The following is a 15,149-nucleotide window of genomic DNA, read 5'->3' on the forward strand; positions in this document are numbered from 1 at the left end:
TTGGAGGGTGGGCCCAAGTTGAGTAGACGATTTGGGAATACACACTAAGCATTGCATATGCAATGATCATTCATTCATAAGTAGTATAGAAATAGAAGACATGACAAAACATAAATAAAAAAATGAATTTTAATTAGGGAAAGATTTTTGGAAAAATTTCTAGTGTTTTTTTTTCCTTTTTCTTTAGAGGGGGCCAGGTCAATGACTGGTCAAGCTGGTCTTTCTGATCATGCCCTGAACGCTTTACATAGAATTGACTGGAAAAGCACCTGTTGTTTACATCATACCAAAACATGATATGAACGTAAATTTAAGGAGGCCCGTGAGATTCTTATCAATCACCCTAATTCTTATCAATCACCCACAATAATGATGGTCTAAAAATCCCAAGCATATGGAAGGCACATATTCTACCCACTTAAATAGGATTATATTGAAGGACTTTAAGGACAGCAGGTTGTTTTGTCTCTGTTGATAATGACAGTTAGGGAAAATTTAAATATATACATATTTTGCTATTATAATTAATTTGAATAAATGATTTGTTGCTCAGTGAAATGTTATTCCTCTTTTTATATATATTTTAACTATTAACATTAAACTTTGCATAATTGGGGCAGCTGCTTAATCGAGCCAGAATGTTCTGATCCCAATGTGTCTCATTTAACCAGAATCTACTGTATGTTGAATCTGAAAGAGAGAATGTGAGGTATTCTTTAACTTTTGAAGTGTTTTTTTTTATTACAAAAATTGTTCTTTTGGTGATAGATAGTGAATTAAGATATAATAATGCTTATATTTTACTATCTCAGTTATATTTTTGTATCTTTAGAGGCAGAACATTATGATGCTGCTTCTGCTTCTACCATAACTGATGCCGGTTCAAAGCATTCCCAGCATCTTTCAGGTTACATAGAGGAACCTAACAATTTGAATTTAGGAAACCAACAACTCACTGAAAGTGCAACAGATCTGACTAAAGACTTTACAAAATCATGTTCTGAAGAAAGAATAGTGCTTCCTATTATAGCTGAATCTCAGGGACATCAAATTCAGAATTCAGACATACCAAACATTGATCAACGTCCATCATCATCAAGCAGTGGAACTGATTCTCTAAGAAAATTGTCAAATACAAGTTCTCAGAAGTCAGATATTTTTCCCACTGAGAGGCATTTTGATAATCCTGGAAGTGAAGCATTAGATCTAAGTCTTCAGAATCTAGAACACGAATTATCTTGTCGTCGAAAAGATCTAATAGAAAAGTAGGTGTATCATTAATTAGTTCATTTCAGAATTCTGACGTAGGGGAGGAGAGTTTAAACTTGATTATAATGCTATGATTTTTCTTTCAATCATTAAAATTATAAAAAAAAAAATTTACAATGAAATTTGAATTTTTTTTTTTTTTAACTTTCAATAAATTTCATGTATATTTCATTTACATGTATGGGATTTTTCAGCATTGCCATCAGATTATAGCAGTGTTTCCCAAGATTACATACCATAAGTGGTACAGAGTAAGTTTTAGGTGTTATGTGGTGAAAATAAATCATTAAAATATGAGAAGATATTCGAATTTCAAAACAGTCAAATGGTCAATACTTCTGGTTGCACAAATTTTAACTAAAAGCTCTGATAGAATAATAGATTAATATGACACTTAATAAGGATTAAGCTTCGTCTCTGTGATCCATTTCTAACTTTTCTTCTTATTTCTGTTCAGCCTTCATATATTGAAGACACAGAACTTTACAATTTTTCACCTGTCGTGTTCCTTTCCTACTCCCCAACAGTGGAACGCTTAGCAACATGTGATAACTTTTCACTTCTGCACATTCTTGGAAATGAAACTGAGAAATTTCTGTTCAAGTTCAGCATCGTGTACTACCATTACTGCTTTCCGACATTGGGCTTGAAATGACAAACTTCTCTCTTCACAGTGCAGAAAAGTTTATTTAATTATAATTTTGTTAGTAACATTTGTCTACATGTAGCACAAAAATTTCAAAACTTGACAGCTCATACAAAGTTATAATTATGCTTTAATATCTAACTAAATAAATGTATTTGATATCTAAGCAAGACTTTAGAAGTCAAAGATAAGAATAACATTGCAAAATATATCTTGCTTGTGATATACAAAATGAAACATACATTTAACTAACTACTTTTATAAAATGCCTTATTGTTAACTTAAATTCATTTTTATATTTTTAACTTATAGGGTATCTTGGAAGGTTTTTTTTTCACTTCGTTAGACTATAACAAATTTACTTTAATCCTTTATCCAAGTGTACACAAACAAAGTTTGCGCCTGAAGTATCTTCAGGACTGAGGCAACTCGTGATAAAGGTGGACCAAGCTCTCATCACTACTTGTCTTAGTATCTCCCATAATGCAAAGCACATCTCCTTGCGGACATGCATAATGCTATGCATTAAAGGAAGAGCCACTACCCAGACCGGTTTCGACCTTTATTGAGGTCTCGTCAGTGTGAGCCAGACCCAGAAGTAATGATACTAAGGTGGCACATCTCCTTGCAGACATGGATTATACATGTCTGCAAGGAGATGTGCTTTGCATTATGGGAGATACTAAGACAAGTAGTGATGAGAGCTTGGTCCACGTTTACCATGAGTTGCCTCAGTCCTGAAGATACATCAGGTGCAAACTTTGTTTGCTTACACTTGGATAAAGGATTAAACAAAATTTATTATAATCTAACCAAGTGGGAAAAAAATAAATAAAAAATAAAAATTCCAATATCTTTCTCTAAATCCAGAGTAATTTAATAATAAGGTGAGACACCTTTTGGCAACTCTTATAGGTAAATATGACTTCTCCATTACTTCCACCTTAGTATCACTACCTCGGGTCTGGCTCCCACTGACGAAACCTGAATAAAGATCAGAACCGGTCTGGATAATGGCCTTCCCTTAATGCATAGCATTACACATGTCTGCAAGGAGATGTGCTTTGCATTATGGGAGATACTAAGACAAGTAGTGATGAGAGCTTGGTCCCCCATTTACCACGAGTTGCCTCAGTCCTGAAGATACTTCAGGCGCAAACTTTGCTTGCTTACACTTGGATAAAGGATTAAACTAAATTTATTGTAGGATATCTGAATTTTAATACAGATATTTTTCAGTGGCCTTCAAGCGTAGAAATCCAAACTTCAAAAAAGACGTGAATTGTGGAAGGACAGAAGTACTTCTGAGCTTTTTTCTGACAACGGGATATTCATTATTAATGTGTACAAATGATTCCAAAATGTAGCAGCGGTATGACTGTTTGGTTCAAAGTACTTGAATTTAAACTTTTAATGCAAACAATTCGAACATGCAGGTAGATCATGGCTGTGCCATCAAGCAGACATGTTGCTAATGGAGGTTGGTCGATATATACCAAGCGACACATTTCGTGTATATATTCCTTTAGATTTTATAGTTGTTAAAAATTAAGTGTCGAATAGAACTGCACTCGTCTGTGACAATACAGCAACAAGTATAAAAAATAAAAGATAATCAAAATTGAAAAAAAATAGTGTTTCTATATCCCATAAAGACCTTTCAAGTATCCCCTGAGGAAATGTACACCATGCTTTGGGGAAACATTTTTCTACAGAATGAGGTGCTGAACATACAAGTGCCTTTATCATGCATTTCTATGTTCAAAGCTTGATTATGGGTCCCAGATTTACAGTTCTGCAAGGGAAAGCATGCTCTGATGGTTGAATGCTGTTCATCATTTTATACACATACCTACTAGTGCTTTTCACACATTGCCCATTCAGTCTTTGTATTGAAGCAGTATTGAAGCAAATGAACCTGTTCTATCACTTAGATGAAAATTGTAGGGCATAGTTAACTTAACTATACCCCACAATTAGTTTTTTCCAGCATGCTACATAGACTAGTATGTTTTCTTTGTGTTGGGAAGTTCAATATTTCACACATCAATGTGTGAAATATTGATGTGTGCCATTCATCTCTTTGGTATGCATGTGAAATAGATTACACAAGTTACTGGAATCAATGTTGACAACATTTCTTGCACCATAACATAACATAAACAGCATTCCTCCATAGCAGGTTTGCACTACGTCCTGTAACAACCTCTCACTGTGCCTATTAAGGAAGTCTCATACTCCACCAACCATCTATATGCAGTTATTTAATGCTCATAGTGCAGTACACTCTGATTTGTTTCCTATCTGTACTGATGGTTCATGATCTGAGACCTGTGTTGGTTGCACTGCTGTATTTCATGACATTACTATTTATTCCATCAGATCCTACATAGTTGCAGTAATTATACAGCAAAGTTGCAAGTCATTCAGCTTGTGCATATAAAAGAAAAACGCTACCAAAAGTATGTATTTTGTACAGACTGATTGAGTTCTTTACAGTCCATCTCATCTCACGATCTCATGCACAAATTGCATGAGATCATCATCAAATTCTTGACATGTACCCTCAGGGAGTGTACAGGATATTATGATTCTTTCTTTTAAGATTACACAGTGATCAGCATTCATCACAAATTTAGGGACACAAAACACACATGTTGAAATGATTATTTTTACTTATTATTAATAAAATAACACTTGACGTTTCGACCCCTGTATTGATACATGTGTATAGGAAACCAAGCTACATGCTCTTGCACTCTATAACGATAAATTAAATCTACGCTGTTAATATTTTTTTAGCCTGACCTCTAGTGATAAAAAAAATTAAATAATTTTAAAAATATAAAAAATATATAAAATAAAAATAAATAAAAATTAAATAAATAAAAAATATATAAATAATTAATAAATAAAATAAATAAAAAAACTACAATAAACTCTGCTGAAGTCCTCCTGTACTAAGATCTTCTGGATTTGTACAGTTCAGATTGTTATACTAAGATTTTCTTCTGGTACATTTCAAGTTGCTATTGAATGTTAGGGGAAAAAAAAAAAAAAAAAAAACACAAAAAAAAACACTTCACCAAGTCTTCTTGTAGTGTGATTTTTCTTTGGCTTGTTCTGGTTGCTATAAAGGTTGCGAATGGATCCTCCACATTCTTGGAATTGTTAGACCATAATTTTTGTTCAGATTTGGATTATTTTTGAGCATTTCACATGCTTCTTTAAATTTTCTCTCAAACCAGGTTTTGGTGCGGTGTAGGGACCTGGTACCTTTCCAATCAATTCTGTAGTCAGAAAGGCCGGTTTTTTCCAAAATGGAGGTATTTAATGTGTCGTTTGTGTTCATCCTTCCTAATTGCGATGGTTCGCCCTGCTTCCCCTATGTATGGTAGGTTACATGTGCATTGTATTTTGTATACCCCTGGGTGGGCTAGGTGTGGAAGAGGATCTTTGGAAGAACTGAGTAGGTGTCTTAATTTTGTTGGGGATTTAAAGGTGGTTTTGATGTTGTATTTTTGTAGTGTTCTGTCTATTTTTTTGGAAATGCCTCTAACATAAGGTATGACAATAGCATTCTTGAACTCTTTTTTTGTTTTTATTAGTATCTCTGTGGAGGATCTTATGAATTTTTTTTTTTTACTGTATCCATTTTTTATAAATGTATGGTTGATGATCTTGTATTCCTGGTTTAGAGCTTGTTCATTTGAACAAATAGTTTGAGCTCTGTGTTTAAGATGCTTATGACTCCTAGTTTTTGTGTTGGGTGGTGACGGAATTTTTGTGTATGTACTGGCCTGTGTGTGTGTGTAAGTTTGCGGTAGACTGAAAAGGAGAGCCAGCCTGAGGGAAGACGTGTGACTAGTGTGTCTAGGAACGGAAGAGAGTTGTTTTTTTTCCATTTCAATGGTGGATTGGATACGTTTGTGTTGTTTGTTCAGGTGGTTATATAGTGCTTTGCAGCCATGGGGCCAAATGGCAAAAGTATCGTCGACATATCAGCCAAATTTTGGACTGTAGGCACGCTGACTCTAGAGCTCGTTGCTCAAAGTCTTCCATATGAAGGTTAGCTATTGGGGGGGGGCCTATAACTGTACCCTATTTTTGAAGGTAAAAATTGTTTTGCCACACGAAATATTCGGAGTGAAGTACTTAGGTAAAGAGGGTACGTGATGTCATGTGGAAATATGTTCTGTAGGAGCAAGATAGTGTCATTGATTGGGACATTGGTGAAAAGGAAAGTTATGTCAAAGGTGACTAATAAATCTTGGTCGTTGAGTGTAATGTTTTTAATTTTGTTTATGAAATGTTGTGTATTTTTATGTAGGAAGGGGACTGACCTAGCAATTCCTTGAGTGTGGCCGCTAATTTTTTGGCTAAGTGGTAATTATGGCTGTCGATTCCTTCAACAATCAGACGTAGTTGTGTGTCTGTTTTGTGTATTTTTGGCAGGTCATAAATTCTGGGCGTGCGGGCATAATGAGGTATTAGTTTTTTTTGTTGTTTCTTCAGGCCATGTGTTAACGGATTTAATTAATTCAGTTGTTTTCTTTTTGATGCGTTTCGTGGGTTGTAGTTTACCATTTGGTAGGTGTTGTGGTCTGATACCAAATGGTTCATTTTTTCTATGTAAGTTGTCCGATCTGAAACAACAGTGGCCTTCCCTTTATCTGCTTTTGTGATTATAATGTCCTGGTTATCTTGGAAAGGTACCAAGTTCCTACACCTCACCAAAACCTGGTTCTGATTATAATGTCCTGGTTATCTTGGAAAGGTACCAAGTTCCTACACCTCACCAAAACCTGGTTCGAGAGAAAATTTAAAGAAGCATGTGAAATGCTCAAACATAATCCAAATCTGAACACAAATGATAGCCTAACCACTCCAAGAATGTGGAGGACCCATTTGCAACCTTTATAGCAACCAGAATAAGCCAAAGAAAAATCCCACTACAAGAAGACTTGGTGAAGTGTTTTTTACCTAACATTCAATAGCAACTTGAAATGTACAAATCCAGAAGAATCTTAGTATAGGAGGACTTTAGCAGAGTTTATTGTAGTTTTTTTATTTATTAATTATTTATTTATATATATATTGTGATTATAATGTCCTGGTTATCTTGGAAAGGTACCAAGTTCCTACACCTCACCAAAACCTGGTTCGAGAGAAAATTTAAAGAAGCATGTGAAATGCTCAAACATAATCCAAATCTGAACACAAATGATAGCCTAACCACTCCAAGAATGTGGAGGACCCATTTGCAACCTTTATAGCAACCAGAATAAGCCAAAGAAAAATCCCACTACAAGAAGACTTGGTGAAGTGTTTTTTACCTAACATTCAATAGCAACTTGAAATGTACAAATCCAGAAGAATCTTAGTATAGGAGGACTTTAGCAGAGTTTATTGTAGTTTTTTTATTTATTAATTATTTATTTATATATATATTTTATTTATTTATTTAATTTTAATTTAATTTAATTTTTTTTATTATTATTTTATTTTTATTTTTTTATCACTAGGTTAGGCTAATAAAAAGATTAATTAATAGCATAGATTTAATTTAATGTTATAGATTGCAAGAGCATGTAGCTTGGTTTCCTATACACATGTATCTTTCTGATGATGACCTCGATACAGGAGGTCGAAACGAAAGGTTATTATTTTATTAATAATAAGTAAAATAATCATTTCAACACGTGTTTTGTGTCGCTAAATTTGTAAATATGAAGGATATTATGATGGTACCACATTAAAAATTGCATCGCTATAACTCCCTATTGACAATTTTCCTCCAAATTAATCTGATATCTGTCAAGTTCCAGTATTATCAGATCTTATAATTCTGTATTCTGAGGCACTTTTTACTGATTCGATCCACCTTGATCTCATTCCTCCTCTGGGTCTTTTTCCTGCTATTTTGGCAAAGCGCACTTAGTTTGTTAACCTTTCCTCTCCCATTCTGTTTAAGCGGCGACCTGAAATTAGCTCTTTTAACACATTCCTGAATACTGACAATGTCAAGTTCTTTCCTGATATTCTCATTAATGCAATATCATATTAAATGATATTGCATTAACTATTCACTATTCTGATGTTTCTGGGAACTCGTATATCTGTGGTCTCCAGTCTTTGATCAAGTGTTTATTTCTAACTCATCTCTCAGATCTGTAAGTTAAAATTGGTTGAACAATGTCTTGTACATAGCTAATTTAGTGTGTTGACTAATGTTTCTCTTACTCCATATAAATTATTCAATTGACTTCTTACTGTACCAGTTTTGCTAATTCTGTTGTCTGTTTCCTATTTAATTTTGACATCTTCACTGAAATTGTGTCTAAATAGCAAAATATTTTATCTCTTCTATAGATTCTCCATTCAGGATGCAGTTGATGTTTTCACTGTTTCTGCATATTTTCATTGTCTATGTTTTTAACTGCTGATTTTCATATCAAATTCATTACAACAGTTATTCGATTTAGTCAGGGAATCCTGCATTTATTCAGAAGTAAAGATTGGAGATTAACATCTTTAGTTTTGATATCAGGTTTAATATCACTATCCCTCATATTGTGATCATGTAGATGAATAACAGAGGAGATAATGTACACACTTGTCTCCAACTTGATTTTACATTAAATCATCGTCCTTTATTTCTTTCAATTCCAACTGTTGACTAACAACTCAAATACAGATGAAGTATTGCTTGATATAAGATCTCCCATTTATGCCATATAACTGTATCATTTCGAACAGCTTTTCTCTTGGCACTTTGTCACACACCCTTTCCATTTCTACAAAACTTAAATAGATCCTTGTTATATTCTCATGATTTCTCAGCTATCTGTCTTAAAGTGAAAATCTGTTACTGACAACCTTGATTTGGCCTAAATCCAGCTTATTCTTCTTCAAGATTCCTTTCCACAATTTTTCTCAACTCATTAGGGAAATTCCTCTGTAATACTCACATTGTTAAAACGCCATTGTTATAAATTTTATTCCTCTCGTATATATATATCTTTCTGGTTCTTATCTTATTCCTATTATTTTATTATAGTATGTCTTTATTTTTTTTATACCTATTAAATTTTTTGTCATACAAACTCCTCTTTTATATACTTCTTTATGTGTGCCTAACTCGACCCTACCCAGGAATGATTCCTTTTCGGACACTGGCAAATTTATATTTTTATGCTGTGCCAGCCAGTATCCTATAACATGAGTTTATTCAGGTTCAGGGAATATTCCTAGATTGGTTGGCATTCACTCTAACCCACACTAAATAGATATCGATACTAATTGCAATCGTGGCCAATGATCTATTACTTAAACACATTCATCAAAAATCCTCCCACTATGGTTCTAATTTTTGTAAGTGGTAATATGAAGTCTCGAATTCAGGCATGAGTCAGGTATATGCAACAAAACATGCTTATTGGAACAAATGACATTTACAACTAAAATTGGATTAAAATACTAATACTTCCAAATCTCTTACTAGGTTAATATCTCATGCTACGCTAGTTACATAATGCTAAACTTATCAAAATTGCACTCAGGTCACAATACTAATCATACAAAACAATAGAACTAAATGACGATATCACTCTAAATCAATTCTCTTATGCATGCTACTCTTAAAGACATTTTATACAACTTGTTACTATCTGATAAAGGTCATCCACAAAATACAAATACACATATAATTTCAGTCACATGCAACTATATAGATTCATTCCAGACATTTCTTTGTTCAACAGAATTATGCGATCTCAAATTACGAATTCTTATCTGAGTCCTCTATGGATTGTCCACATAACTTAATCTATCATTTATTTCTATCTCCTTCAAACATACACTAAAGGTCTTTACATTACCCAGTTCTTTTTGAAGGTCTGTTAACTGCCACGTGTTGTTCGGGTCATCCTTCGATCTGTTGTCTCGCCGCCTGGCTTATGGCTACGTCGTTCCTTCTACATTTTCCAAACTCAAACTTATTACTGCCTCTGGTGAGGGTTATCTCCGCTCCTTATCGAATGAGACATCCAACGACTGGCACATTTTCTCCGTAGGCCGATGATTTGTGAACGGCTCGTCGTTGGATCTTGTTCAGCATACTCAGAACAACTGCCCGCCGTCCAACATCATAGTACCCTGGCTCATCCTTTTTCCGTCCACTGGTCCGAAATCCTCGAGGTGAAGTCAGGAGCAAAAAACCTCGCAATATCGTGCATATTGCCTTATATTCCCTCTCTCTTCTTTTTCGCATGACCCTTAATTTTTATGCCCTCAAGATGATCCTCAATTTCCTTACTGCCATTAGGTGCTGTCTTCTAGGGAAGCATGCTTGCATCATCTTCCGTGTATACAGCACCCTGCGGCATTACAGCCGACATGTTTGTTTCAGATGCGACCTTTGCACTGGTGCTCTTTATTGTCTGGCAATTTACGAAGTTCCAGACAGCTTAATAGGACAAATTTAACTACTATTTCCTTCTTACAAAATTCATAAATCGATAATTCTCCAGTTTAGTTTTTGACTATAAATATTTTTGATACAATTCATATACTATTACACAATTTCCTATACAACAAATCAGAATTTTCTGCTGGTGAGCAGGTATTATCTAAGTTAGCTAGAATTCTCATGTTAGATTCTGAATGAATAATTTCTTTAAAATTCGTCCCTTCAGGATCTAACAACATTCAGTTTTATTTCCCTTTTTATAGTTGGGTATTATGAGATTTCTAATTGACTCTCCGACCAGGCAGGCCATCTGAATTGGATCGCACTATGCATCACTTGACCAAGCATCAAATTGATGTTTTTGGAAAAAAGCTTTAAACTTTATTGTCTTATTAAAAATCGAGTTACTGTTAGTTGGAACTAATTTTTGGCTTGTTAGTTAAAAATATTATCAGAAATGCTTGTGTTGCAATAAAATAAATATTTTAGTTGTTACATCAAAAAAGTCACTTTTATATTGGTGTCGCTTGGTCGTGTTTTGTAAAATTTGACAAATTTTTTCACAGTTTTTATGTAAAAAACTGTGAAAATATAGACTTCTGATTGGTCTCTATTATTTTATAGGTAGGTTACATCATTATACATCAGATGGCAAACTAATCTCCAAAACATCAATTTGGTGCTTGGTCAAGTGATGCATAATTCGGTCCAATTATATGCTGCGTATCCACTGTAAAACTTTATACCTTCATATTTGAGCATTTCTCATCAAATATCATTAACTCCAGTTGCATTCTCACATTTCAGGTTCTTATATTCTTACTTTTTCTACTAAAGTACTGATACACATTCCCGATTTTGTTTCTGTTGAGTGATTTCTGACACTCTTGTTTCAGTTAGCAATCTTTCAAAGTATTTACTCCAGACAGCTAGAATATTTTTATATTAGTTTTCTTGTTACTTATATCATCTTTGATTCTTTTTCCTATACTCTTTCCTCCATTTCTAATCTTTTTTTTTTTTTTTTTTTTGAGGGCCTCCAGAATGTTTTTCTTAATCTCTTATTGTATGAGATTAAGCCTGAAATTAAACATTGGCAGCCTAGTCAACTTAGAAACAGAAGGTGGGGTGGGGGGGTGGAGTGTGATTGTTCTTACTGACTCTGCATAGGTCACAGTCACCTTAGACATTGTTATTTACTGATGGCTATGATTCACCTATGTGCAAAAAAATGCAACACACATTCACCATTTATCATCATCTTCTGTAGAGTGCTCACACTACATGAGAGAGGAATGAAATTTTTGCATTTATGGTGAAGCCATATATACTCAGGCAGATGTGATCAGACCCAGACAAATTGCATGACATTTTTCACTTTTCACAAAGAATTATTTTATACAAACATATTTGATTATTAAATTCTGTTTATATATAGATACTGCATTGTTCAAATAATGTTTTGTACATAACATGTTTACTGATTTATCTCTTTATGGCTATTTATTAATACCTTGTTTGCCACTGGAAGTTTTAATTTAGCACTGTATGATCTTTGCTGTCCTTGTACCAATAAACTAGAAATCAATCAACCAGCCAGACTAATTCTCCCCTTCCCTCCACATAAAATATACTGACAAACCATTCATTGAACATTCCCATAATTCCCATCTTCAGTAGATGTGATCCATGTTACATTTCCAGTAACTAAAGTCAGTCTTTCATATTCACCATTTCTTTTACTAGTGAAAATATCTATAGAATTCTCTAAGATTTTGCTTCACTGCTTCAGCCACTTTCCTATTATATTCCAATTTCTCCTTCCTCACTACACTTGTCATCTTCCTAGTCTGGCCTTATACTCCTCTTCCTGCTGCTGAGGGGTATCTGTTCTTTATATCTTCTCCATGGCATCCTTGTTCTCAGTATCTCCTAATAATTCCATGATTCATCCTACTTTATTTATCCTCCTAATCTTAAGAATACAATCTCTCCCCTTCAGTTGATTAAGCCATTGCACATCACCAATCTGTTTCCTTAATTTATCATAGCCCTTGCTTTGAAATTCCACACATCTCTTTTTTGTTCTACAAAGCTTATACCTGCATAGCCTCTCCCCACATCAAAACCACATGATCACTCTCCCTAGTTGGTAGCATCATGGCGACATCTTCTATTATCACTGAATGAAACAATGTTATTTCATTTTATTTATTTTTTTTTTTATGTTGACCCCTCATGAAAGGTCACATGTGTGGACAAAGTGATTAAGGAGAAAAATGTAGCCTGATGATATGTTTCTTAAAGAGTGGAAAGTTGTACTTGGTGGGAAAAACAGTATGGGGGAGATTGTTCCAAAGAATAGAGGCGGAAGGAATGAAGGAAGCTGATGAGAAGTTAGTTCAGTGTGTGTTTGTGGAGCTGGACAGCATATGGGTGTTGGCCAGTAGCTGCTCTAGTTTTTACATGGTTAGAAGAAACTGGAGAGATGGCAGCAGCCAATTCAGAGGAGCAATCCCACAAAAGTACCAATAGAAAAGTGCAGTGCTGAAACAGAGCATCTGTGATAGTGATTGAAGGGAGTCTGTAAGGGAAGGGTTATCTATTAAGCAGATAGTCCTCTTGTGAATATCATCAAGAAGAAGAAGAGAAGTTTTAGATTTTTGAGAAGTTTTTGGTGCTCCACCCCAAATGTGGGAACAGTACTCCAAAGTTGGTCAGATCTGAGACTTATAAAGTGTTAGGAGTTGAGTGGAAGAGATGTAATGTTTAAAATGGAAAAAGAACACCGATCTTTTTTAGCATCTAAGGAGGCTATGTAAATAATATGTTTGTGATAGTCAACCCAAAAAGAGAAAGTTGATCTTGAAAGGAGACTGGAACATTCTCATAAGTGAGAGGGGATGAGGTAGGATTATTCTTATGGGTAATGAGAGCTTGAGTTTTTTTGGCATTGAAATTTGTCTTCACCCCCATTTGAGGATATTGAAGATGGAAATGCAGGGAGTCAACTGCAAGTGCTATCAACAGTGGATGACCTACCACACTTATTGAATGTGAGCATAAGGGTGGTACAAAGAATAATTCAGAGGAGCTATGTAAGAACCTCCATTTGTTGGCCGACACGTTGAATGCGGAGTTCCAGGCATTGACTGAAACATGAATCTGCACAAAAACATTCAGAACCGAGTCTCACAACATGGATTTCCATGGCAGTATGCAAACTCCACATTACCCAAACCAACATGTAGCATTGTCTTCAGTGGTGCAAAGAACCTGTATAATGGGACATGAACGCTTGCAAAGCTGTGTTATGGAGCAACAAATCATGCTACACCTTCTACCGAGCAGATGGATGGATATCTCGTACCAGAGTGCATAACCCCCAACTATGAAATTCAGAGGTGGGAGTGTGATAGTATGGTTCTATTTTTCCTGATTTGGCCCCTGTTTGCGGTGCCACAATCATTGATACTGAGAGGTATCTGAACATTCTGGACAATGCAGTGCTTCCTACTTCGTGGCATTTCTAAGGAACTGACCATTGTCTCATTCAGTAAGACAGTGCACCATGTCATAAGGCTGTTGCTGTAGCTACATGGTCTGTGGACATAAATGGCATCAGACTTGATTGAGCCTTGATCTCAATTGAACATTTGTGGGATGGAACGTTGGGTGAAGTCAAGGGATGTCTGCCCCACAACAGTTCAAGTCTACATTACATGCCTACAGGAAGATTAGTCCAAAATTTGTGGAAAGTATGCCCCTGTAGGATTGCTGCAGTCATTGCAACTTAAGGAGGCATTGTGATAGGATGACATGTTCAAGGCCTATCTGTTCAGCAAATTGTTGACAAATTGGGCCATCTTAGGTTAACAATCAGTAATATCATGCTGAGATGGAAAGAAGCACAGAAAACTTGCACAGAGGACAACTCACCATACTCTTCAAACGTAACTGTAGGGTTCTACAAAGGGTAATATGTAAAAACTGCCATTCATCGGCTCACATGTTGAATACAGATTTTTGGGTATCGACTAGAACACAAATCTGCACAAAAACATTCAGAACGAAGGCTCACAACATGGATTTCCATGGTAGAGTTGCAATATGCAAGCCCTACAATCACTTTCAAGTGCGGTATTGTGATGATAAAAAATAATGGTGGCTTCATGACTGAAACAAAGCAAGAGTATATCATGTGTGCTGGAGCATGCTGACCTGACTGGCCTTATCTGCTCTCCAACCAACAGGTCACAGATTTGAATCCTGTCCCAGGCATAAACAGTTAGCAGCAATCACTTTCCAAAACTTAAAAATAGGCGCACAGTCTTTCCATTTAAGATTAGAATGGTGATGTAGGGCTTCACATGATTCAAAAATAGATGATCAGATTTAAACCTACTGTAGTGTAACATCTTGGTATGGTTCCGGTGAACTCTGTGTCTTGTCTAGTGTCGATGAGAAGTGACGGCTATTAATGGTATACAAGTTTTTTTAATATTTTTATTTATTTATTTTTTAAAATTAATTAATTATACATCTATTCCCATGTCTCTGAATTCTGATAGTGTTTCCTCCTGCTGGATAGCTGCAACTGAGACACGTGATATTATATGCTTGCTATATGACTTATTTTTTTATTCAGAATTTAATTGCTATCAGTTTTTCTGTCTTCTCCCTGAATGAAGCTTATGACATATTGAGTGAAACATATAAGAATAATAAATTTTATTTAGTTTTCTCTTACATGCATGAAGTTGT

General features: G+C 35.0%; 1 protein-coding gene across 3 annotated transcripts in view; it reads left to right on the plus strand.

The window, feature by feature from the left end:
* The window catches only part of LOC150096255 (DDB1- and CUL4-associated factor 6-like), a 443,059-nt gene that overhangs the window by 276,233 nt on the left and 151,677 nt on the right, over positions 1 to 15,149 (plus strand). For all 3 annotated transcript variants that reach the window (XM_090409214.1, XM_090409213.1, XM_090409212.1), the window contains exon 11: positions 833 to 1,265. In XM_090409214.1, coding sequence (XP_090265340.1) covers positions 833 to 1,265 — 433 coding nt within the window. The remainder of the gene's footprint in view (positions 1 to 832; positions 1,266 to 15,149) is intronic.

This window comes from Typopeltis vanoorti, chromosome 19 (genome assembly GCF_054136105.1).
Source record: "Typopeltis vanoorti isolate ZY-2024b chromosome 19, IOZ_Tvanoo_1.0, whole genome shotgun sequence".
Lineage (NCBI taxonomy): Eukaryota > Metazoa > Arthropoda > Arachnida > Uropygi > Thelyphonidae > Typopeltis > Typopeltis vanoorti.